Here is a 23,006-nt window from a genome sequence, read left to right on the forward strand (position 1 = left end):
CCAAACCTGCCTACAGCGGGAGGCGACGGCTCTATCTATCGAGGACCGACTACAACTACAACTATAACCTATGAGCCAGGACTCCAGCCACTGCACCAGGACCCCCAGCACTCCCACGGATGACCTGCGCCAGACCACCCTGGTACACCATGACTTCGGCCATTGAGCCGGGACCCACCATGACATTCCATGGAAGATCTACACCAGATCGCCCCGGTACAGCGTGCTAAGTTACACAAAGACGCTATTTGTCACTACCGGCAGACTCATCATTTCCTGCTGACAAGCCGCAATAACTTGTACATGCAATTATTGCTTGGTGGGGAGATTACTATACGTCGTTGATGCATGTACTGGGTCACATCATGATTGAATGTCAACTGTCGCGAATCCATCCAGTGGTTCCAGTCCATGCCGATCGCTCCTCCATTTGACGTTCCCTTTCTAAATTCCAATCGACGCATGTGCATCTAGGTTCGCATCACGACCGCGCATATCGGCTACTGTTTCGTATACGTTCCCCGTAATGCCAGAATATCCAGAACCTGCAGGTGTAATCAGTCAAAATGACGATGGAAAGAACAGGGACAAAGACGTACGCGGGACCGCCTATCGCGATTGCTGCGACTGCAATAATAGTATCGCCCTTCCCGACACCAAGTGCGTTGTACATCGCTGGAGCAAACAAGGGAAATCCGAAGCCTGCTAGTGATTGTAGGCAGGTGACTGCAGCCAGCGCTGGACATGAAAGGCGTAAGACGGTGCAAAAGACATGCGAAAGGAAAATGATACCAGAAGCAGCATGAAGGGTAAAGCAATCTACAACGTAGGTCTGGAGACACTGCCAATTCAGAATAATTCCTGCTCCCACAAGCGCGATACCCTATCGAAGCCGTCAGTAGAGAGAGAGATTAGCATAATAACACTAACAATATCCGGGGCTATCCAATGAGTATGGGCTTCAGTAGTCCAACCTGCCGTCAAGCACCCAATTGGAAGCAGTATAGTTCCGACCAACATAGCAGCTGATGGATGGCGCAGTAAATTAGCACTGAAGAAGGGAGACACTGAAGAATCACATCACGAACGTAATCTGAACTCCGGCTTCCCGACTCCACCATGTTTACTCTTTAAATGAACATAAATCTTGTCCAGTGTTCTCGCATTTAATTGGGACGCAACGACCAACCCTACACCAAGTGCGATGTAGTTCAAGCCGGCAATTCCTACCGACTGATGATATACACCCTGGAAGATCGATGGTATCGTCGTCAAAAAGACTGAGATAGACTATGTGAGATCACGTCTGTGGAAAAACAGATGACTTACGATAAATTGTCCCGTATAGATATGCCATGTAAACGCCGAGTAACTGCACGATCGGTTCACGGACAAAGAGTGCAAAAGGGCGACTGAGTGCTGTGGTCATGATCGTCCGCCGACTAAGAACACCGTCTTGAAATTTCATATTACGGAACCATAAAAAGGACGTACGAGCGACCTTGAACTTCGAAAACGGTGCGGATTTCTTTGTACGGCACTTTTTCAGCATCCATGGACTCGAATTTGCGAATGCGTTCCGCCTTCCTCGCCAACAAAAGGGGCGCGTAAGCTAAACAAGATTAATAAGAATGAATGAATTGCGAACAGTCAATTATTTACTCACTCTCTCGAAGTACAAATAGTCCAAGAATCTGAATAGCTGCATCCACAATGGACGAAGACCAAAACTATCAGAGAAATGAGAGCAGTCTACGATTGGTGAAAGAATCACATACCACCCATCTCCAGGTTGAGCGTTCAGCGATCCTTGAGAGAATTTAGATAGCGTCATTCAACTCGGAATAGCCACCGACCAGGCGCCTGTGATAGGTCCTACGACAGGTCCTAACAGCGGAGCTAATGAGAAGATAGACATGGCTTTTCCTCTTTCTTCGGGTCGCCAGCAATCCCCAAGAACGCCGCCGCCGATCTGAAGAAGTAAATTATTCAGATCAAACCTGACCATTTAGCAAATTTAAACTTCACGGGAAGCGAAGCGCTGGCCCCGAGGCCAGCGAGAAATCGGAAGGCAAGAAGCTGGTATTCTGTCTGTGCGAATCCACACGCAAGATTCCATACTGTCGTTCCGAGAATCAGGATGAAGTAGATCAACTTGTAAGATCACATACCCAAATACCATAGATTTGCTAATCGCAACACGCGTGACCGGCCATAAATTTCACTCATTGGGCCCCAAAACAATGGCCCAACAGCTGGCATGTAATTTGATTGGTTAGTAGGGTATTCAGTAGGTATCAAATTTGCCTACCATACGCAAGCACAAAGATGGATGTTGTAAGTGCAATTATGACATCACTGGTAAGCCTGAATGTAGAAGCCACCTGGCCAGAAGCAGGCGCGACCATAGAGGAAGAAACTAGACTGATGAAAGTAAATGATGATACGATTGCGGTCGTAGCCCATCTACGCCTAAAGCTCCAACTGTGCGAGAACCGTAAGCTAATGTCCATGTTGCACTGCTCGCGCAACGCACTTTTTAGGATTTTCAGGGTCATTTGGACCATCCCAGTCAATGATAAAATTACCTGTACCATCATCACTTTGATGTGACTTCTGAGTACTATTCTGTTTAGTAAGGACTGGACTTGGCTCATGGTCGCCATGTAAAGTTGGTGTTGGAGACAAGCCAATCATGGCCGCAGGAAGTTGGTTCGCGGCGGACATGTATAAGGTCCCTTCTTGTCCTCTAATTACTTTTAAGTAAACGCAGAGATCATGTGGCGACCATTACGAAGTCAGTCTTGGTAAACGGCTTACTTAGCGCCGGGCGGGGTGTTCACCTTAATATGATCGGAAGAGGCCTTGCACTCGGTTGAGACATACTAGTGACACAAGAAAAAGCGATGAGACATTCCACACGGCGACGCCGAGTATATTGCATGAACGCTGGTCTCCAACATAAGGACTTTGTTTTCTGTAAAAAATATCAGTGATGTATGGCAGACATGATAAGGCGTGGGTGCTCAACGTGATAAAAATTAGAATATTGCAATGCGCAGCCGAGGGATAGTTGTAACCAAGGGGAAAGGGGGATTTCAAATGAAGCAGATCGACGCGTCGACGCGAAAAAAGCCCCGCTCAGTGCTGACAGACACGTCACACCGGACAGTAGCAAGTAGAAAGACTCGGCAGACGTTGGGTCCTGAGTCCTCAGGCTCGAACACTTAGAACCAGATAAAACGAACGACTGTCTTCGTTTTCCAATTAGGTTGAAGGTCTGCCTAGGGAAAACTACTACAACGAGAGAGGCATATTGGATGGGTCACGAAAGGGTGGAGTTGGGAAGGTCAGCCGCCACATTAACTATAGGCCACCCGCCTTGAATATGCCCAGGCAACTCCGGCGGCCGTGCATATATAGCTAGCACATAACTTGGATGCAGCGGCCAAACCCGACAGCTTCTTGAACGAGACAGTGCAGTGGTTGGCAAAAATTCACCGTAATGTGACTAAGCAGTGCCGAGTCGGAGCTCCAAACATTGCGTCTTCGACGACGTGCGTCCCTTCTTCCCCCTCATTTCCTTACCCCATGTACGTGCGTATGCGCATATAGTCGTCCTCTGTGAACTCCTCAGTTCCTTGTGCTTTTCTCAGGAGGCTACTTAGTGCCGTCACGTGTATTTCGAGTTCTTAGTTGGATCCAGTGAGAGCATTGAGCCCATGATACTGATCCAATCAGTGACTTGAGATCGTTGCACCCTTTGGATCCGGGGATGAGAGAAGCCATCAGTCATAAAGATTCTTCGGCTAATGAGAGCTCAGATCCACGAAACTCAATACAATTGCTTTAAAGCGACGTCGCGCTCTCAGCACTTGTTATTGGCCACTGCCTTCACAAAATTGCTCTTGCGCTTCATGAGTTCTAGAAGATAGATGGATTCATTCTCGGTGTCCCAGTGACAACGGACGTGGAGGGACGTTTGGATTTTCGCAAACAGACACTGTAAGCCAATGCGACAAGACAGTTTGTAGGCAACCTACCCAACCATTGTTTCACACCAACACGGACATATGATACTAGCAAATTGCCCCCTCTCATCATTCACTTTTTCCGTCTCCAAGAACACCACTGGAAGCTGCGGAACTGACTTCATACCATGAGCACCCATCAGGGCAGCGATACCCACAAACCTCGTCATCGCTTTCTTGCAAAAGGGGCACTCAGTACAGGAACCATATGCCGCACACTCCAAGCAAACGGCGTGGTCGCAAGAACGAATACTTGACAGTGAACCAGTAAGCCATCGGCATGATCACACGCGAGGCTTGCAAGGCGTACACAGGCCAACATATTCTTTTGGCATTTGCATTTCTGCAAAGGGACGCGCGCGCCAGGCTCGTAAGTGGTGCCACATCCAACATCCAATACATCTCAGTGAGGTCTTCGAAGCAGGTTGTGTTCAAGACCTGCACGTTGAATATCTTTGCCCTCCTGATGTCCCAGATACGTGGGTTTGCAGTCTTCGTCAATCGTCTGCTTGATCGTCCCTCCAGCGCCAAAACTCATCGTGGTGTCCAATTAGTGTCGGTGCAAACCCGCCTCCTCTCTATCTCGGGATTAAATGGAAGCCCGAACCCCTTTGAATACTGTAGTCCGAAAGCGTTCGGTGATCTTCAAGCTGTTCGCCGGCAAAGATTAAGCGCTTCTGGTTGGGTGGAATACATTCCTTGTCGTGAATTTGGAATTTGAGATCTTCCATTTAGCTGGAACTTTCTGCCCAGACAATGATTGCTTTTCCCGCCGGGGTCTTGATAAAAATCCTCATGAGCCCGTCAACTGATAAAATCTCCTTGTTCCCACCAGGGTTACTAGAAGGCCTTGCCACGTTCAGGTTGGTGATCGTGATTTCGGAGCCGAGGGAAAGTCCAAGCTCGCGAGGAGTGCGATAGATACCCCTGTCCTCGAAATCTACCGGATTTTCGTAAGTCGGTATGATCTCATATCCTGTAATCTATCTCGTTAGAGTATCACTATCAACTAATGCTGTAAACAAAAAATATCCACTTGCTTTCGATCGAATAACCCGATCCGTAAGGGGACAAGCAACAAACTACTTCACCATGCCTGGACTAGTTGCAATACCGTTTAACCAGGGCTGCTCAGATGCAACAACGCAGTCCTGCTTTTTCTCCAAGTCGGCCAGTAATACCGTTGACGGCCATCAACGAATATCCGAATAGCAAACAGTTTCTGGCTTTTGAATCTCAGCCACATTGCTTCCCGCTTTACAACGCGCCCATAAGTAAGAATACACCAGATCGGAGTTGATCGGACGTACGGTACACGGCGAGGAACACTCCGCCCTTCTTTACCATGTCTTGCGGCAAGACGTGAGAGAATTCGGTGATATTATACAATGGGAAGCTCTCAAGTCCCGGGAGAAGATTGTTTGGTTTGCCGGTTTCGGGGACACGAGGGGTGCGTTCGAAAGAGATGGTAAGGGTATAATCGATGGAGAGTTCCTGAGCGCCGTATTTATCGGTGTCCCGCGGAAGTTTGGAAGACAGAGGCTCACGATGTAGGGATTGGTTAAAAAAGCTAATGAGCGGCTCGTCCTGGTTAATTTGGAAGCCGCATTCGTATTTCGACGCTCTGAAAAATTCTTAACATGTAGTCTAGAAGTATCATCACGTCCACTGGTTCAAACTTGCCAAAGGAGCCGTATATGATGAAACACAGTGTTGAAGCAGGAGGATCGCTGAGTCAGACGGTTGACTGGGATATTGACGCCTCGCCGTCCTGAATGAAGGTTTGCTCTAGAATCCAAACGAGGAGAATATCAGCTCTCAGAAAGATATTTTGAACGGCGTACTATTATCGGACATGTGACGTATAATAAAAAGTTTACACGAGTCGAACAGTCTACAGGAGTTGAGCAGTCATAGGAGTGGGACGTTACACGAAAGGAAAAGACGGGCTGCTCAGCTTCAATAACACGATATCGTAATGTTAGAACTGCTGAGCCGTATGATGGAAGCCTTGTATTAAGTAGAGTCCCGTTTAATGAAGGACAGAAAATCATGCTTGAAAGTCTCCCAGAAGCTGGCAAGCTCAGTGTCAAACCTTCAAAGACGAACCGAAGTCAATTTCCATAGAACATAAGCGATGATAGTGTCGGCGTACCACGGCCAGCTCTCTTTCTCCAGCAAATGGTTTTCCAGCAGTATGCGACTTAGAAAGCCCCGTTCGATCGCAAACAGCCACAGCTTGAAGTTCAGCTTGTAGTTAGTGGTCGTGTAGTTGTACCGGAAAACCGACGATTTGATTGTCTTGTAGACGGTGCCCATTCCGTGTTGTACTCGCTCCAGCGCCCAGCCATTGTAGATTACAGGGTCGCACTGGAAAAGAGAGGAAGATTGGTTCACTTGTGGACGCAGAGCGACTCCCTGAGTATCCAGAGGCAGCCTCCAAGTATATTGGTCTCCAACGGTGCGGTCTGTGAAAGGGTGGAAGGGGGAAGTGTATGGGGAAGTGCCGGCCGGTAGTGTGGAAATCCATGCAAAGCCGCGTTCGCTGTACTTGATCACGACAGAAAGGTCATGCAGTGGCCTTGCCCGCCAAACTGAAAGAGTATCCCTGTTTTCAAAAGTCCCCACTGGGTACAAAGAATAAACTGCGTCGAAGGCTATAAAGTTCATAACACAGGCTGTATAGACATGAGCAAGCCCGTCATGATCAGAAAACAATTGAATAATCCAATAATTAAACCCACTGGAATGGAAGTTTATGATGGTATCGAATGGGCTCGTCTCGCATCCTATAAGTTGGATCTTCAGAAGACCGTCCGGGCCACGTTTCTCGACTGAGAGTACAGATTCGACTCCTTTGATTTGGTAGTATAGTAAGAGCTCGTCATCTTCAAGTGACTCATCGCGACTTTGAGTACCGTCCCACTCATCAGACACGATTTCACGGTAATCCTCAGGTTGAGACGAGTCTGGCTTGAATTTATATCCCTCTCTTTCAACAAGATAGTCTATCACTTCTCTCACGTGCCCTGGATGCACGTAAAGGTCCATGTCAGATTTGGGATAGAACGTCCTATCCAGAAATTGAAGTGCGTTCGAGCCCGCAATAAGCGTCCCGGTATGCGCCTGTAAACTGCGAAAACTGAGGGGGTCGGAAAGAAAGTAAGAAAGATGCCGGTGTATGTTGTAGGCACGATGAGAAAAGTCCTTGGATGCAGCGTACGCGGCACGACAACTGCGGCCAGTGCGCACAAGCGTGCGGGGCGAGACGCAAGAGAATATGGCGTCGTAAATTGGAGCGCGACCAAACAATTCGCCTACTGCACATTCGTGAGCAAGCTGAGGTTGTGGTCGACTGGTGCATTTGGCTGAGATTTGCGACATTTCACGGTGTCACCGTATCAAGACTGGCTGAGGGTTAAAGTCAACATTCGAAGCACTTGATATAAAAAAATAGCGCACCTTCAAGCAAGTATCACTAGTGGAGTGGGCTGTAATGGGTAGAGAAAGTCACACAGATTTGCGGACTTTTGAAAGGGGGCAACTTACTTTGTAGTCAGCGGCCTTGCGCCCGGGCCACGATAGCTTCTGACAGCTCTGATACGTACGTCGTATACGCATCATGTTCATTTACGAAGCAGCTTAGAGGTCCTGGAGGCTATATATCGAGAGCTGAACTCCGTGGTTGTGGATTCTACTTATATGCTCACTAAGTTACGTAGCCTACGGTATCAGTTCATGTGAATTCGGCGTTCCGAGTTACCGCGAGCGCTAGCCTACTTAGAGTTAGCACAAGCACAAAAGCCGCATTTATCTCTCATATTTCCACCAAACATCCTTCAAGTCAATCGAGGATTCATGTCTCTGCAGGGTTTGATTTCTGGATCTGAATGTGCCGTACCGCTGAACCCTCTGTCGCAAGTTCTGAAACACACAGAAGGAGACAGAAGCTTGCAACAGGTCTGTCAACAGTGCGGAGATCTGTGATTCGTCTGACAACACTTGCGAACAGGATCGTGTAGCTGGTCCTTCGTCTTCCCGAGTCAGCTTTTACTACATTTTGCTGTCTGATGTACTCATTCCATCCATCAGCTCCAGCACCTTCCAGGATCAGCTCCAGCTCAAGCCGCTGAACAAGATGTTGCAATGGCACGGCAGTTCTTCGAAGGACAACAAAGATCAGGCGGTCCCGCTCTTGTCGCACCCCCATATCTACATCCTGCAGAACTTGCTCGCATGGCGGAAATGAATAGACTTCCAGAATTCAATGAAGCAAGGGCAAGAGAAAGATATCAAAATGATTTGACCCAAAGCTCATGGGCAAATGAATTTGGTGAGGCTCAGCAACAGTCCATCAGTGGGCCCGCCATGCAACATTCCGTTGCGCTGATTCAGATGCCTGAAAGTGAGTCGCCCTGCGTAGACGTCTGAATTTTGAGCTAACGTGAGGCATACAGCTCAGAGACAGCAATTCATCGGTTCACATGGAATGTATGGATCACCCATGGGCTTGTATGGGAACATGGGACAGCCGTTCTTTCAGGGATTCAATGTCACTCCGCTGAGTGCAGACGCGAGCAAAGGGAAGGGTAAAGCTCGCGAGGCTGACTATGAAGCTGCGTTTGCTCAGTACGCTGCCTCGTTGCAAAACCAACAAGAATCCACCTCTAGGATCGTTGAATTGGACGATAATGCCGCTACTTTGGAGCAAGCCATGGCGAATGTCAAACTTGGAGATTCTGAACTGAAGACTAACGAGGAATTCAAAAAGTTCGTTCCTTTATTGTTATTATGAGGCGCCTACTTAATTTTCTGTAGCGTCTGGGATCACCTGCAAAATTCGGATATTCCTCCTCCAACAGAAGATATCGGCAAATGGGAAGCACAATTCAACCAGCTCATGGGTCGGGATCGCGAGGAGCTCGACCACGACTACTCTACAGCTATGCAAGAAGCATGGGGTGACGGATTGGGAAACCCTAACGGGAGCGCCCTCGAATCCAAGTATAACGATGATGGGATACCCATCCTGACCGAATATGTGTTCGGTGAGTCCTATCCGGCACTTCACGCCCTCTTTTATTAAGTCAACAGAGTCAAACAACAAATACCTCGACCCATCTTCGCCTAGTCGGTCACCCCTGAGCGAGGCAAAGGCTTTTTTGGAGCAGGGTGGTTCGCTATCTGAAGCCGCCCTTCTACTCGAGGCTGCTATCCAGAAAGGAGAGCTTGGTGAGGGCGGATATGAAGCATGGATACTCCTTGGTGAAACCAGAAACATGGATGAACGTGAAGACCTTGGCTTGCGTGCATTGACCGAAGGAGTTCGCTTATCAGAAGCCGCCAATGCCGACGGAGCGGGCATGCTAGTGCGTACTCCGTCTAGCAACTCTCCCCGCCCCTTCTCATGACAAATTATTTGCAGTCCTTGGCGATCTCATACACCAATGAATCTTACGACCGGGCTGCTTATAACATGCTATTGCGATGGTTAGGAGCCCGATTTCCTGATTTTCCGATACCAGACGAAACTCGAAGGGCTGTCTCGTTGCACTCAACATGGGACTCACATGAGAAGCTTACGGAAACCTTCCTTACCCTGGCACGGCAGCAGTATAATCAGGGTATTGTCGACCCCGATACTCAGATTGCTCTCGGTGTATTATTTTATGGGACAATGGACTACGAACGTGCGAAGGATTGTTTCGAGAGTGCCTTATCACAGCGTCCTCGGGTATGGAAGGGTCTGGCTGCTGTCATCCTCTTGCCACTGATAATGATAATCAGGATTACCTACTCTGGAACCGACTAGGATCCTCTCTTTCCAACGGGAACAAACCCGAGGAAGCCCTTGGAGCGTATAGGGAAGCTTTGAATTTGCGCCCTACTTACACTCGTGTTATTTATAACGTCGGGGTAGCGTGTATGTTTTCAACTTACCTCAAACACATTTGTAGGCTAATCCCACGTGTAGGCCTTAACATAGGAGCGCACAAAGAAGCAGCCGAACACTTTTTGAGCGCACTTAGTATGCAGGAAAGCACAGGCGGTGGTCAAACTAGTGATCAGCTATGGTTGACCCTGAGGCGTGCCTTTATCGCAATGGTAGTTACGTTCAGGTCTTTCATCTCGATGGCGTGCTGAGCCTTGCCGTTCCAGGATCGCAACGACCTTGCGGAGTTGGTTAAGCCTGAGAGCCGCTCAAACTTAGATGTCTTTCGGCAGCAAGGGTTTGATTTCTAGTAATTTGGCTAATATGGTATCCGGTAGATGCCACATATACATAGACCGTAATTGGAGCTTTGTTTGGTCCTCGCATTTGAGATCACCGTTGATGAACATGGTGCACGTGTATTCTTCATTCCAGTGTTCGAACGTTCAAACTTCGCTGAGTGGCCCCATATCAGCACGGATCCATTCTTGTCACGGTTACTATTAAACTGTCGATCCACATGGGCTCGTGGGCACACATCAAGCTTTTCTTAACCATGCTCCAAGTCCACCCATATGCGTGCACCTCGTGCCTTGAAGGCAAGAATCGGGCTCCCTCAGTCGGTCAAGGTTGTAGTTCTGTCACTGTCCTCAGTATTCTGATGGGCTGTCTCCAGCCGGCACACGTTTATCCTATCAGGCTTGAAGCAGAAGCTGACGCCCTTATATTTGCATCACTTGCTGTGCCCTGTAGCTGTATAGGGTTGACGACCCCTGGGATTGTTGGAGACATACATGTGCCGCAGCCTATTGTACGCCTCTTTCCTTTCGGGCTTAAAGTAGAATCTAATCTTTTTAGTTACCTCACATGCTGCGCCCTGGAGTTTCACCCTCCTGTTATTATTAGAGCCATGGCATACTCCGACTTCTCCGCTTTGATCATTCCATTTTGGTCACGGCGCCTATGGTGAGCAATATAAAATGGCCCCTCTTTAGCTGGCTTTTCCTCCAGCAATCCACTCTACTATCATCTACCTAACACACCAGGTTAGCTATCTGAACTGAATCACCTGAACGTATACAACGACTGACACTGTCTCGCAGCTTAACCGCAATCACCACCACCATCATGTACAACAACAACACCGAGCAATGCAACTGCACCTCTACGTGAGTCTTGCCTTGCGCCACCATTCAATGACTTGTTTCTGACTGTCCGCCAACAGCTGCAGCTGCCAGGCTGGAAGCTGCACCTGCAAGAACTAAACATCACGCGCAAGTGCACCTGCCTTGCCGTGTATATAAACATATCAGCCGCCGTTTGACGTGATTTGTACTGTTGTATTCGAATTCCAGAGTTATTGTGAAGTAAAGTTTCTTGATAAAGCCTGACAGTTAAGACTGCAACAAAAATTCCAAATGGTCTTTGAACCTGCTGCGTGCTTGAAGGAACTCGCACGATGGTACGTGCGAATGCTCACTCACTGACGTCTTACCGCCTTTGAATTTGGTCAAGATGTTTTCCTGCAGCTTACTTAAATATCTTTCGGATCAAGGATTGATCAAACATTCAAATTCACATCTCACTGAGTGGATCCGTGATGGATATTAGCACAGATCCACCCTAGATGTCGCCGTCGCTACCAATATGGACTATCAGTCAAAGCCCATCCACATGCGTACGCTCCGTGCCTTGAACAAATCAGCATTCTGATGCCAACACTTTGGTCAAGTACCGTGGCTTAAACAGGGGGCCCGAGTATTCTGATGTGCTGTCACAGCTGGTGTACCTTTATCTTATCGGGCTTGTAGCGGAAGCTGATTGATATCTTTGTTACAAACCCGCACGATAGTATACTTACTGTCCAATTGTGAATGAGCGCTCGGTGACACGCGCGTATTACGCCTCGAGACGCTCTCCACAGGCAACAAGGGTTTGATCAAATGTTCAAATCTCGCTGAGTGATCCGGGCCATGACAGATTTTAGGACAGATCCACTCTTGTCACGATCACTATCGATGGATATTGTAGCGGTGCTCGGTCGCGCCAGTCCCCGATATCGATTATCCCAGCATCGTGGGGATGAACCCACCGGACGCACTGCAGTCACCTGCACACCACAGGTTTCAGAACCTATTTAGGGCGTGGCATGAGTGAGTGAGGGTACCGGGTACCACCCTGGGTTTACATTCGATCTCCGTTGTAAAGCGGTATCACACTTACTGTCACATAAAACATCATGCTGGAACGTTCTCTGAAGCAGTTCCGGCTGCCTAAATGTCATGTCAGCTGCAACACTCTGCCGACCTGTGAGATTTAGTCACAATCTGCGATTTCGTAAACTCGGAAGGTGCATTAACCACCTTTTGAGCCAACTATCTTGAATAAGATGCCTCGCGCTGGAACTTCGCGCCCGGAAGCCATGCGGGGATATGTGTAACTGCAGAAACCTCAACTACACTTGATAGCATAAATGTCAACTTACGAAAAGGAAATGTCAAGAGAATAGCTGATTGAGCCCGTTTGAAATGATTGCGGCTAATTCCGAGATGGCAGAAACATACGGGTCGTTCTCTGACTGCACTTCGTATCCATACGTAATCTCCATGACGATTGCTGCGACAAAGCTGGTCAAATCTATCAACCTACTGATAAGATAAGTGCATGACCATTAACCTCTGAATGTGTGCTTCAAAATCTTCAGAGTCGTGCAGTAAGCTAGCAAGAAGGATTCGAGCTCCGCGCAAGTCAACTTCACGCTCGCGGAGCGATGATTCTGCTTGTAATCCATGGTTGTAACATCTTTCTGTGGGATTTTAGTTCTGCTCCATAGCGCAAAAAAAAAACCGCTATCCACTCGATGTCATAGCTGTGACAATACATAAGCTACAGATCGCATGTAATTGAATGAACGCACAATTTCCTGGCCGGAAGGATAGGTCTGTCTGTCTGAGTAACAGTAGATCGTTGATTCAAGAGTGCACATGCAGTTTTCTATAAGTTGATGACAACGAATTCTTGTCCCAACAATCAAACTCAAATCACTGGCAGGTCACCTGAAATCCAAGATGGCGGGTGAAATTTGACCACCATGTATTTTTTTTCATGCTGTATACGTCAACCAAGGTTCAGTGAGATTTATATACATGACATTGCTGATCACAGGGAGAGGCTTACCAAAAGAAGAGCGGTAGCGCCGCCCAAGACACTGGCAGTGAACGACGATAAGTTCGTTAACATCGTGGATCAGAATCAATGGCTGGGCAACACTGGAAGTGACAAATATAAGTGCTCGGAAATGAGGCTTTCAGAAACGCTGAAGTTAAGTACCATTCTATAATGGTGAGTTTGAAACTCATGTTCGGCATTCTGTCTGATGGGGCCTGTTCGTGACCGTAGGAGAGTTTAGTGTATCGATTCGAAGGCATGACTACTGGATGTCTCGCCGTAGGCAAAATATCATATTTCTGCGTCTGAAAAATATTTACAGTAGCGACGACTGTGTAATGCCAACCTCATTAGATCTAGTCCTTCTAATCAATGGACGAACGTGCCGACTCCAAATACAGGGATGACGAGGAAATTTTCGCCGACAGAGGGTTAATATTGGTTGGAGGCATGGAAGTAGTCGCTGTGACGGAATGGGCGAGATGGAGTACCAGAGGCAAACATAGTCAGGTCGAAACTCCTTCAGCCAACACAGACGATCGTGCCTGTCGTATAGGGCATGCATGTATCTAAAAAGCACCTTGAGGCTTGGTATCACTGCGAGTCTCGAGGGGTGGTCTCGTGACGGTCGAGCAATGAGGGTTATTATGTCAGCCGCGGATATTGGCGTTAGTGGCCTAAAACGGAAATAAAGTCTTGCACTGCCGCCTGCGAGGTCTTTTCAACTCCCAAGTTCACTGTTGTAAATGAACATGTACAGCGATTTATGATATGATGTTCTGATCCACATTTTTGGAGCCTACGGAAGGCCATCATTCACTACTTTGTATGGCACCTACATAGTAGAGCCCGCAAAACCCTCCTCTGGCGAGTCGGTCCATATGGCCTTCGCATATCAAGCTTCTCTTAACTATACTCCAAGTTCACCCGCATGTACGCTCTCAACGGGCCTTGAAACAAAGCAAGACTGGCCAACAACCTCGGCCAACTTTACAGGGGCTCGGTCAGTCAACGTTGTATGTACATTACTTCTGTCAAGACCCTGAGTATTCTGATGGGCTGTCTCCAGCCAGTACGTACACTTTATCTTATCACTGTCAGGCTTGGAGCAGAAGGATACCCCTTATAGTTACCCCACACTTGCTGCGAACAGTAGCTATATAACGTTGTCACCCCTGGGATGTGCTGCGGCCATTATCTTTTCAGGCTTGGAGCAGCAGCTATCTTTTGACTTGGCACCATGTGGCGCTGTAAAACGTTGACCCTCCTGGGATTGGAGCCATGGCATACCCCGACTTCTCCGCTTTGATCTGTCCATTTTCGTTACGGCGCCTATGGCGAACAATATAAAATGGCCCCTCTTTGGCTGGCTTTTCCTCCAGCAATCCACTCTACTATCATCTACCTCACAGACCAGGTTAGCTATCTGAACTGAATCACCCGAACGTATACAACGACTGACACTGTCTCGCAGCTTAACCGCAATCACCACCACCATCATGTACAACAACAACACCGAGCAATGCAACTGCACCTCTACGTAAGTCTTGCCTTGCGCCACCATCCAATGACTCGTTTATGACTGTCCGCCAACAGTTGCAGCTGCCAGGCAGGAAGCTGCACCTGCAAGAACTAAACATCACGCGCAAGTGCACCTGCCTTGCCGTGTATATAAACATATCAACCGTTTGAAGTGACTTGTACTGTTGTATTGGAAGTCCAGAGTTATTCTAGTAAAGCGACGTTTCTTGATAAAGCCTGAGTCCCAGTTATGACTGCAACATCGTGTGAGATCCTGAATGACCCTTCAATCTGCTGCATGCTTCAATGTTATCAATTACTGACATTTAACTCGCGCATGATGCTGAGCTCCCTGTGACCCAATCGGGTTGCGTGCGAATGCTGACATATTCCCGCCTTTGAATTTGAACAATCAGATGCTTTCTGAGTTCAAGTTGGAGCAACTGACCTCGAAGCTTGCGCTTAGCGCCGCGCTGCTGGCAGGACTAGACTCGTTCTTTATGACTAACTTCAAGCACTTTCCCACTGTATCGTCCGTCCTGCTGGCAATGGATTACTACTAGTGAGTAGCACGAGATGGCCACTGGCTTGGTTTAATATAAGGACAACTTGCCAACAAGTCGGGCAATGACTTATGTCGAAATCGTTCTCTCTCAAGGAAGTAGTCAGAGGTATAAACAGGGTACTGGTCATGAGTCTAATTATTGTTATCATGCATAGATCTCTAATTTTCTGCTTCGGGCCGTCGTGGGCGTAGTTGATGGATATTCCGCTCGGCTCAGGTCATTCCTGGGTCATGAGACCTCGAGGTCGAAGCTGATACGGCCCGACTATGATGTTTTCCTTCATTATAAGAGATGTGGCGATATACGGCTCTTGTAGCATATCGTCCACCTTCATTCAACGCCAGTTATCATGTCTGGAGTAGAGATGTAAGTAGACCATGCACTGGAGTATAGGTAGTATCAATCTCACTTGCATCGGCATCCAGTCACTCCGTCCCGCGTCCCACCGGGGTGCCCACCCCGGCAAAACTTAACAAGATCTCCTGTCAGTTGACACAGGACAAAGTACTAACTACTCGTCTTTTCTCGCTTCCTCTTACTGACGTTCGCTGTGATTCAAGGCTCGAGGAGGTGCCCAGGCTATGTGTAAGTTCTTCCCCTGAATGACGGACATTGTGCGATTAATGTGCAACACAGTATATGCCGTTGGTATGACAGAGGAAGACATGAATAAGCCACAGGTACCCTCATGACAACTAGTGATTTTCGCATTGCTTTGACCATTCACTAGATTGGTATTTCACCCATCTGGTGGGAAGGTAATACCAACCCTGTGTGCAAATGTCGATGCTGAAGTGCGTTTTACAGGCAACCCATGCAACTCTCATCTAGTGTGTTTTGCTCCCCGTTTGCGAGCGTATGCTAAACTGATACCTGTATAGCTCGATTTGTCCAAGAAAGTTAAGGAGGGCTGCACGGAGGAAGGTTTAGTTGGCTTAACCTTCAACACCATTGGTGTTAGGTGTGTTTGGTTGTCCTCTCAATGAGCACATACTGAGGCTAGGTAGTGACGCTATTACAATGGGAACTGATGGTAATGTGTCTTCGATAACTTCCCTTTGGTATGTCTGATTGTATCTGCTCAGGAATGCGGTACTCGTGCGTATCATGGAAGTCATTGGCATGATATAGTGTTTATATGCCACCCTAGCCTCCCAAGTCGTGATCTCATCGCGGACTCTATTGAAGCTGTAAATGGCCTTGTTGAGGCTTCAATCTCACGCTGATTCGTTTTTTCTCAGGTTACACTTGTAGGAGGTTACATGATTTAGTAGCCTCTGGATGCTCAAGTTCCTTGAATTTATGTAAGGCGCAACACTACGATGGCAATATCTCAATACCGGGTTGCGATAAGAACATGCCTGGTGTCTTGATGGCTGCTGCTAGACACAACAGGCCGACCATTATCGTATACGGTGGAACAATTCAAGTTGGGACGCGCCATGTTGACTGCCCTTCCATGGGGTACGAGAAAGGTGGGACTGTCAACATCTCAGACGCCTTCGAGTCTTATGGTGGGTGGTTATCTGGTTTCAAATACTCTCAAGCCTTGAACGGGAGTCAGGTGCCTATGCTGTCGGCCTCATCAACGATGAGGAGCGATTTGATGTCGTCAGGCATTCATGCCCTGGCGCTGGTGCCTGCGGTGGTATGTACACGTGCGTGTTCCGTCGCTTTTACGCAGAAACCTCCTCATATGTCCTAGGGCTAACACGATGAGCTCTGCCCTTGAAGTCCTGGGTATGTCTCTTCCCTATTCCTCGAGCACACCGGCAATGTACCCTGGTCAGTTCTAGAATACCTCTGTTGCATGCAACATATTGAATTTGCGTATTAGAGAAGGCACAGGAGTGCTTCAAAGTCGCCAAGTACATGCGACGCCTTCTGGAGCTCGATTTGAAGCCCCGGGATATCCTCACCCGTCAATCTTTCCTGAATGCAATCACTATCGTCAATGTCCTCGGTGGCTCAACGAACGCTGTTCTTCACTTGCTGGCAATAGCCCGTGCCGCCGATGTTCCCTTAACCATCGACGACTTCCAGATGATTTCAGACAAGACTCCATACCTTGCCGATTTGAAGTACGTTCGAATTCGTAATATGATTGCGCTCTCTCACGGTATTGTCAGGCCATCTGGAAAGTATTACATGGAAGACGTTCACAAGATTGGTGGCATACCCGCGATCATCAAATACCTTCTCAAGAACACCGATCTCATTGATGGTAGCCAGATGACGGTCACCGGAAAGACCCTTGCGGAAAACCTCGTGGATGTTCCGGAGCTCGACTTCGATAGCCAGGATATCATTAAGAAGCTGGACGACCCCATTAAGCCTTCTGGTCACTTGACTATTCTCAAGGGTAGCTTGGCTCCTGGAACCGCTGTCGCCAAGCTTACAGGGAAGGAGGGTTTGCGCTTTGAGGTGATGCATGATTATTGTTGATTGGATGTTATGACTGATGGACGCCGCTGCTGTTCAGGGTGTTGCCAAATGCTTTGATAGGTACGGCGTAACACAAAACCTTATATTTCGCTTGCCTCATATACTTCATATTCAAGCGTGCACGACTTCTATCCTGCACTTGAACGCGGAGACATTAAGCCTGGTATGGTCATGATCTTCAGATACCAAGGACCCAAGGGCGCGCCAGGGATGCCAGAGGTGAGATTTTACGCTTGACATTATTTCTTCCATGCTCATATGTAACTGCAGATGCTGGGTACAGTTGCATTTTGAACGAGCGCTACTGTCCTCCTAATTCCTTTATGTACAGGTCCTACCGCTGCTCTTATGGGTGCTGGGCTGGGCAATTCAACAGCGCTGATTACGGATGGTCGTTTCTCTGGAGCATCCAGGGGTTTCATCATCGGTACATCTTTTAACCAACTTCACTTCGAAGACCAAGGCTCATATTTTCGACCCACTAGGTCACGTTGTCCCTGAGGCGACCCTTGGTGGTCCAATTGCTCTTGTGGAAGACGGCGACCCAATTGTCATCGATGCAAAGAGCAGGACCATTGACTGGCAAGTCGCCGAAGAAGAGAAAGCACGCCGAAGAAAAGTATGGGAAGTCTCAGGCAAGAGTGCCCTCAGGGAGCGGAGAGGTATCTTGTTCCGATACGCCCGTGATGTTGCTGTAAGTGGTTTATTTTGAGGATTAAACCTCGCCTGCTTACCATACTTTATAGCCTGCTAGTGAAGGAGCCTATTGCGACTGAGAAGTCTCTTGCTATGGTGTATGATAGGGTTCAAGCAACACATGTACAATAAACATTCTGCGTCAAGTCAATATGTCAACGGTGAATACATATGTCAAATATTTAACATGATTTTGGGCCTCCGCGTTGATACAATCAGGTGTCAGGACTGTGAAGAAACAATGTTGCTATTACTCTAATATCTTTGAAATACTCACCATTTCACAGTGTCGCCTGTGGACAAATATAAGAATCGTATACCTCATATGTATGTAATGGCAGTGCATACATAAATACAGAACGTCGAAAGTCTTGATTTTACGGAGAGCACCTGTATAGCGTTCAAAGTTCAACCCAAGTATACATAGCCTTGTAAGTCATAAACTATTACGGCTGGACAGAAAGCAGAATTATCATGAATGTGGTCCGTGAAGTGTCTAATTTGATACAAGTTACAACCTCGACCACAGCCTACGAGGGACTCAGGGATTCCATGTGCGCTTGCTTCCTGATCGGCGACATCGGGGTTTCTAGTCGTACTAAACGCCACGAGAGCTTTGGTTTTTCTGTTTCAAGGAGCTTTTCATCCGTAGCGTCGCTTGCGTGAAAACTCCACATACAGCCGGAATTTTTTCACTCTAAGAGGAGTGATCATGCTCTTCGATGGTATATCTTCAGACTCCACTCCGATATACACAGTAGAACGAAAGCCGGCTCGTACAGCGGAAAAAGATGCAGCCCGCATAGAGAGGCGTTTCTTCCCCCGCAGATATTTTGGTATTTTTTTGGGAGGGGAGACCAGGCGGTAGCCACAGAGGTAGGGATAGCGGAGTAGCATCAGGGCTGCTTCACGACATAGGTTTGAGACCAATCCGAGGGTGATGAGATCAAAGTGGGGGAGATAACGGGCGATCTCCTGCCAAAGCTCAAGAGGCAGCGGTGGACAGATGGTGTTGGGTGACACATCATGATCATCGTCGTCAGCAGCTCCCTGAGCGAGCGATTGCTCTGTTTGAATTCTCACTGGCATGCGCAACTTGTAATTGCAAATCTCCATAACACGCTCAAAGAGTGCGGGGTCAATGCGATAGCCAAGACGGGCGAGCGCAGTGATTCCTGGCGTAGAAGGTGAACGTGCGTAGAATGATGGTAAAAATTGGAGGGCATTCGTATGGCTGAATGTAATTGTGTGCGTGTCTTTGACGACTTTGATGATTGCACAATGGTTGACGGAAAACGCAATTCCAAAGTAATAACCAGGATTATCCTTCTGCTCCAAGATCGCGTTGATCAGGCGTGACACAGAGGCCTGTAGGCATTGCTCGTTGTCTAAATGTGTTGCGATGCAAACAACAGTGTCTCCGCGAACCCAAGTGAACTCTTTTCTTTTGGGCTCGGGATGGCAAACGCGCCGGATATGGTCGAACATCTGAGGAACAAACACAATGCTGGCCATGAAGCATGCAATTGACCATTGATCGTTTGTGAATTGATTGTGGTCATTGGCAAACTCAATTTCATGGATCTCCTTGCAAATGACTGAGCTAAACATGCACTGCCCAATCATAACCTCTAGCAATGAGACCCGAACGTGCTCGCGTTGAGACAGGATGTCACTGATGTTGAGCAGATCACTCAAAGCCACCTGAGATCCGGTGCATATCAAAGACCGGTACGTCGCGAGGCCAGAAATGTCAATGGTCGGTGGCGCTGGCTTCTTGTACTTGTGCTCAGGGGGGCATCGTGATGTGCAAGCTGTGTGGCCATAACGATCTTCGGAGGCGTATTGGACAAAAGCCTCATCGTCTGGAAGGCATTCCAAGGTGAAAAAAGGTATCCCGTTTATGTGAAAGATATTGTGATCAAGATCAATCTCGTAAATCCAGATGGGACGTTGTGGCCGCTGCTCGGAGGGGGGTTCAAAATCGTCACCATTTTCTATCAGTAATAGAGAATGCGAAGGACTCGTCAACCCGTCCAGCATCTCTCCAAACACTTGCCGATATGTCGCGATGCCATTGGGCTGTCGTATAGACTGAAGCACTTTTAAGCCAAGCGATTCTGGAAAACCATAAGAATAGTGGCGTGAGGTGAAATACATGTTCCGATAGCGGATCACGTAGTATCCCCTAGTTCCCATGCCTGTAAGTAAATCGAGGAGACCTGGACGATAGTCTCAAGTGTTAGCTCGATGATCAGTGTACGGGAATTAAATTTGAGCTTACGATGAACGATTTTATGATATGTATAAGGGCAGGAGTGGGTTCTGTCCTAAATTAGCTAATCTTCACACGGACCTCAAAATGGAATTACATAATCAAACGGAATGTTAAGCACTCCGATGAATCAATGGTGAAGTCTAAGAGCAGTGATGTGGACTCGTGCGTTCCGTACCAAACTGTTTTCTACAGACATGTTGCGTTGGATAGCGCATTACCACATTCACTTTGAGGTCCAGTGGATAAGTCAGCATCACAAGGTAATCTAGAGTTTGTTCAGGCGCACCTTTGACAAGTACGTGACTGAGTGACTCAGTATGTCTGCCACACTTCATAGCTTGCAGTAGTAATTTCCTGTTAAGGTGCCTACACAAATTCTTTCATCTTCCTTCTGCTATAAGCTGTAGCGTTTTGGACGCTGGCAATTCCGTGAAATGAGCAAGCGGAGTGGCCATGATGATTCAAGAGAAGGAGAAAGATGATGAGAAGGCTACAGCTCAAAGTTGAGAGTCATAAGTTGAACAGAGTTGAAACGGAGTCGAGATGAGGCCAGTGCAGAGCGCAATGAGATGTTGTGTTCGAAATCTGTAGATTCGGCGCACAGTGTGACAGCTAAGTTTAGTGACATGACCTGCATCTCTTTCTGGAGCGTGAACTTCCGTCATCGGAGTGCCAATCGAAATGCCTAACATCACAGCGACCGCACCTCGAGGGGCGGCCATGATAACAGCGCCTGCGGCGATGCAATGGCAGCTGACAACACTGGAGTATGTCACACCGGCGAGGGCATATCTGCGGCTAGTCAGACTCCGGTCGTAGAAATCAGTTACAGTCTCGGCAATGAACCTTTTTCCTGTAAGACTCAGACGTGATTGAGTCAAAGCCATCCTGGCGATTTGGGAGAGCATTGTATGCAAGAAGACTGGATATATCCCAAATTTCTTCGGCTGATCTGGAAGCAGTTGCCATGAGGGAGGTAGGGACTGGAGGGGCAGCACATCATGGACAGATTAGATATATGACCTTTGACAAAGATCAGCACAACTTGATGTGTGTGTGTGTGTAAGTTGTATGCCAAGCCTGACGATGTGTAGTTCAGAAGTTTGTGGTGGGGCAAGCCAATATTACGAATTTCTTCACCTTTTTATAACTGTATTATTCGCACCGTATATGCGTGTATATATGATTCAGAGAGATATCAACGTGCATGTCATTATCGTTGGACGGGTACGCGTGCGCCATGCTCGTGGGGTTGCTTGTCTCCTTGCAAGATAGCTGGATCTGGGGGTATAATGTATCGTTCCGTCTCATTGGTTTTTTTGGGAGGATCGAAGTCTTTCGGTTTCCGACGTTTAAGTAAATACCAGATGAGGCCAACAATCCAAGCAATGGCCAGTACGCCTCCACATACGCTGCCAGCAATTATTGGTGTCAGAGCCTTGTGTCTGAGCAAGATATTGAACTGAACATATAAATGTATGTCGAAGAGCCAAAGGACACGTACCCATTAAGTGAAGCAGCTTCAGAGGAGCTCTCTGCTCGAGCTACTCGAATGTTCGTTGCAGTGTCATGTCCCTCCCACTGCATGACTCTTCCACCTTGTGTTCAGCGAGACGATAGGTTAATTGGCCTTGTGTTTGGATCTGTCCTCGTGCTCTCCAAAAAACGACAACCGGCTCTTGAAGGTCGCGGAGGATGGGAAGTTAAGAATTTTTGTCCTTTATTCACGATGTTCTTCAACCGAGCGGGACAACTGAACTATTGAGAGCTCCACCAACTGTGCCAACTCCACCAAGACTCCCGGGCCACGGCAGTTTGCGGAGTCGACCTTGTCACTTGTGCTACATGTGAAACCAGTGAGAATCGGATCGAGATTTATATGAGCCTTCAGTTTTCCTTCTCTCGAGGTCTGACTGCGGGAGACTAAATATTCGGTACTAGGGTATGTTGGGATCAAACCTCACCTGGACCCCTTGGCAACATGTTATTTGCTTGTCTTTTGACCGCGGCGGCTATCTAAGAACTTCATGGACACAACTGGATCGTACTTCCTTCACTCGGTGAGCTTCTCAGTCAAGTTCAAGTTGATCCGCTCATGGCTCCTCTACTATATTCTCGTCTGAGGTCTCATCTGGCAGCGGACAACAGAAAAAACTACGAATCATATTTTCGTTATGAACCACGCCCTGTTGCTCCTTCTTTGAAACGCTTGCTCTAAATTTCCTGCTGGAAATTAACTACTGGCATATGGAGGTGTTGACCCTAACACCCGCGACAACAGCTCTGGAGCTTTATGCGATCTGGAATCACAACTGGATCCTTGTAATTGTCGTGGCAAGATCTCTTTTCATTCTATGTGTTGTGCTTTT

General features: G+C 47.8%; 8 protein-coding genes across 8 annotated transcripts; 3 read left to right on the forward strand and 5 right to left on the reverse strand.

The window, feature by feature from the left end:
* Positions 1-476: 476 nt before the first annotated feature.
* DEU56DRAFT_779386 (MFS polyamine transporter) lies at positions 477-2,722 on the reverse strand. Its single transcript, XM_041351886.1, has 12 exons — positions 2,537-2,722; positions 2,312-2,484; positions 2,172-2,255; positions 2,029-2,120; positions 1,857-1,972; positions 1,779-1,809; positions 1,667-1,730; positions 1,495-1,612; positions 1,330-1,442; positions 1,089-1,280; positions 931-1,025; positions 477-883 (listed from the first exon to the last, which is right to left on the reverse strand). The coding sequence occupies exons 1-12, from the start codon at positions 2,695-2,697 to the stop codon at positions 482-484; spliced, it is 1,641 nt and encodes a 546-aa protein (XP_041213045.1). The 5' UTR covers positions 2,698-2,722; the 3' UTR covers positions 477-481.
* A 3,021-nt stretch (positions 2,723-5,743) lies between these two features.
* Positions 5,744-7,721, reverse strand: DEU56DRAFT_779399 (uncharacterized protein). Its single transcript, XM_041351887.1, has 3 exons — positions 7,494-7,721; positions 6,776-7,442; positions 5,744-6,709 (listed from the first exon to the last, which is right to left on the reverse strand). The coding sequence occupies exons 2-3, from the start codon at positions 7,413-7,415 to the stop codon at positions 6,129-6,131; spliced, it is 1,221 nt and encodes a 406-aa protein (XP_041213046.1). The 5' UTR covers positions 7,416-7,442; positions 7,494-7,721; the 3' UTR covers positions 5,744-6,128.
* A 50-nt stretch (positions 7,722-7,771) lies between these two features.
* Positions 7,772-10,396, forward strand: DEU56DRAFT_779407 (uncharacterized protein). The gene is made up of 10 exons (XM_041351888.1): positions 7,772-7,991; positions 8,044-8,073; positions 8,124-8,436; positions 8,489-8,801; positions 8,850-9,079; positions 9,126-9,400; positions 9,457-9,765; positions 9,819-9,954; positions 10,006-10,136; positions 10,191-10,396. The coding sequence occupies exons 1-10, from the start codon at positions 7,890-7,892 to the stop codon at positions 10,272-10,274; spliced, it is 1,923 nt and encodes a 640-aa protein (XP_041213047.1). The 5' UTR covers positions 7,772-7,889; the 3' UTR covers positions 10,275-10,396.
* Positions 10,397-10,407: 11 nt separating this feature from the next.
* Positions 10,408-10,955, forward strand: DEU56DRAFT_583293 (uncharacterized protein). The gene is made up of 2 exons (XM_041346928.1): positions 10,408-10,774; positions 10,822-10,955. The coding sequence occupies exons 1-2, from the start codon at positions 10,484-10,486 to the stop codon at positions 10,867-10,869; spliced, it is 339 nt and encodes a 112-aa protein (XP_041213048.1). The 5' UTR covers positions 10,408-10,483; the 3' UTR covers positions 10,870-10,955.
* A 1,611-nt stretch (positions 10,956-12,566) lies between these two features.
* DEU56DRAFT_583291 (uncharacterized protein) lies at positions 12,567-13,355 on the reverse strand. Its single transcript, XM_041346927.1, has 6 exons — positions 13,294-13,355; positions 13,141-13,232; positions 13,009-13,071; positions 12,881-12,936; positions 12,640-12,832; positions 12,567-12,590 (listed from the first exon to the last, which is right to left on the reverse strand). Exons 2-5 carry the CDS (start codon positions 13,201-13,203, stop codon positions 12,718-12,720), a joined length of 297 nt encoding a protein of 98 aa, XP_041213049.1. The 5' UTR covers positions 13,204-13,232; positions 13,294-13,355; the 3' UTR covers positions 12,567-12,590; positions 12,640-12,717.
* Positions 13,356-15,492: 2,137 nt separating this feature from the next.
* On the forward strand, positions 15,493-18,727 carry DEU56DRAFT_779424 (dihydroxy-acid and 6-phosphogluconate dehydratase). The gene is made up of 23 exons (XM_041351889.1): positions 15,493-15,584; positions 15,644-15,722; positions 15,779-15,803; positions 15,855-15,898; positions 15,949-15,976; positions 16,026-16,048; positions 16,100-16,179; positions 16,226-16,251; positions 16,304-16,316; positions 16,369-16,408; positions 16,460-16,468; positions 16,528-16,732; positions 16,783-16,876; positions 16,924-17,003; positions 17,056-17,299; positions 17,348-17,642; positions 17,701-17,723; positions 17,780-17,885; positions 17,928-17,930; positions 17,994-18,090; positions 18,149-18,357; positions 18,410-18,520; positions 18,579-18,727. Exons 1-22 carry the CDS (start codon positions 15,568-15,570, stop codon positions 18,437-18,439), a joined length of 1,770 nt encoding a protein of 589 aa, XP_041213050.1. The 5' UTR covers positions 15,493-15,567; the 3' UTR covers positions 18,440-18,520; positions 18,579-18,727.
* DEU56DRAFT_850787 (uncharacterized protein) lies at positions 18,728-20,946 on the reverse strand. Its single transcript, XM_041355183.1, has 3 exons — positions 20,732-20,946; positions 20,644-20,684; positions 18,728-20,581 (listed from the first exon to the last, which is right to left on the reverse strand). Exon 3 carries the CDS (start codon positions 20,556-20,558, stop codon positions 19,002-19,004), a length of 1,557 nt encoding a protein of 518 aa, XP_041213051.1. The 5' UTR covers positions 20,559-20,581; positions 20,644-20,684; positions 20,732-20,946; the 3' UTR covers positions 18,728-19,001.
* Positions 20,947-21,850: 904 nt separating this feature from the next.
* Positions 21,851-22,224, reverse strand: DEU56DRAFT_752605 (uncharacterized protein; the record flags this gene model as incomplete). Its single annotated transcript, XM_041349649.1, has 2 exons — positions 21,851-22,082; positions 22,142-22,224. The coding sequence occupies 2 exons, from the start codon at positions 22,222-22,224 to the stop codon at positions 21,851-21,853; spliced, it is 315 nt and encodes a 104-aa protein (XP_041213052.1).
* Between the last annotated feature and the right edge of the window lie 782 nt (positions 22,225-23,006).

Source organism: Suillus clintonianus, assembly GCF_016758775.1.
Source record: "Suillus clintonianus strain FC179 chromosome Unknown DEU56scaffold_9, whole genome shotgun sequence".
NCBI lineage: Eukaryota > Fungi > Basidiomycota > Agaricomycetes > Boletales > Suillaceae > Suillus > Suillus clintonianus.

Excerpts from the sequence above, each read along its gene's own strand:
- DEU56DRAFT_779386 (XM_041351886.1), bottom strand. The coding sequence starts at position 2,697 with ATGATTGGCTTGTCTCCAACACCAACTTTACATGGCGACCATGAGCCA. Across the intron at positions 1,731-1,778 it reads GCTCAACCTGGAGATGGGTG|TTTTGGTCTTCGTCCATTGT; the intron begins GTATGTGATTCT and ends TTTCTCTGATAG. Across the intron at positions 1,281-1,329 it reads TCTATACGGGACAATTTATC|TCTTTTTGACGACGATACCA; the intron begins GTAAGTCATCTG and ends AGTCTATCTCAG.
- DEU56DRAFT_779399 (XM_041351887.1), bottom strand. The coding sequence starts at position 7,415 with ATGTCGCAAATCTCAGCCAAATGCACCAGTCGACCACAACCTCAGCTT. Across the intron at positions 6,710-6,775 it reads CATCATAAACTTCCATTCCA|CCTGTGTTATGAACTTTATA; the intron begins GTGGGTTTAATT and ends ATGTCTATACAG.
- DEU56DRAFT_779407 (XM_041351888.1), top strand. The coding sequence starts at position 7,890 with ATGTCTCTGCAGGGTTTGATTTCTGGATCTGAATGTGCCGTACCGCTG. Across the intron at positions 8,074-8,123 it reads CTGGTCCTTCGTCTTCCCGA|CTCCAGCACCTTCCAGGATC; the intron begins GTCAGCTTTTAC and ends TCCATCCATCAG. Across the intron at positions 9,401-9,456 it reads CCGACGGAGCGGGCATGCTA|TCCTTGGCGATCTCATACAC; the intron begins GTGCGTACTCCG and ends AATTATTTGCAG.
- DEU56DRAFT_583293 (XM_041346928.1), top strand. The coding sequence starts at position 10,484 with ATGGGCTCGTGGGCACACATCAAGCTTTTCTTAACCATGCTCCAAGTC. Across the intron at positions 10,775-10,821 it reads TACATGTGCCGCAGCCTATT|TTACCTCACATGCTGCGCCC; the intron begins GTACGCCTCTTT and ends TAATCTTTTTAG.
- DEU56DRAFT_583291 (XM_041346927.1), bottom strand. The coding sequence starts at position 13,203 with ATGTTAACGAACTTATCGTCGTTCACTGCCAGTGTCTTGGGCGGCGCT. Across the intron at positions 13,072-13,140 it reads GCGCTACCGCTCTTCTTTTG|CATGAAAAAAAATACATGGT; the intron begins GTAAGCCTCTCC and ends TGACGTATACAG. Across the intron at positions 12,937-13,008 it reads GGATTTCAGGTGACCTGCCA|AATCAACGATCTACTGTTAC; the intron begins GTGATTTGAGTT and ends TGTGCACTCTTG.
- DEU56DRAFT_779424 (XM_041351889.1), top strand. Across the intron at positions 15,804-15,854 it reads AGGAGGTGCCCAGGCTATGT|TATATGCCGTTGGTATGACA; the intron begins GTAAGTTCTTCC and ends TGTGCAACACAG. Across the intron at positions 17,004-17,055 it reads CACACCGGCAATGTACCCTG|AGAAGGCACAGGAGTGCTTC; the intron begins GTCAGTTCTAGA and ends TTTGCGTATTAG.
- DEU56DRAFT_850787 (XM_041355183.1), bottom strand. The coding sequence starts at position 20,558 with ATGGGAACTAGGGGATACTACGTGATCCGCTATCGGAACATGTATTTC.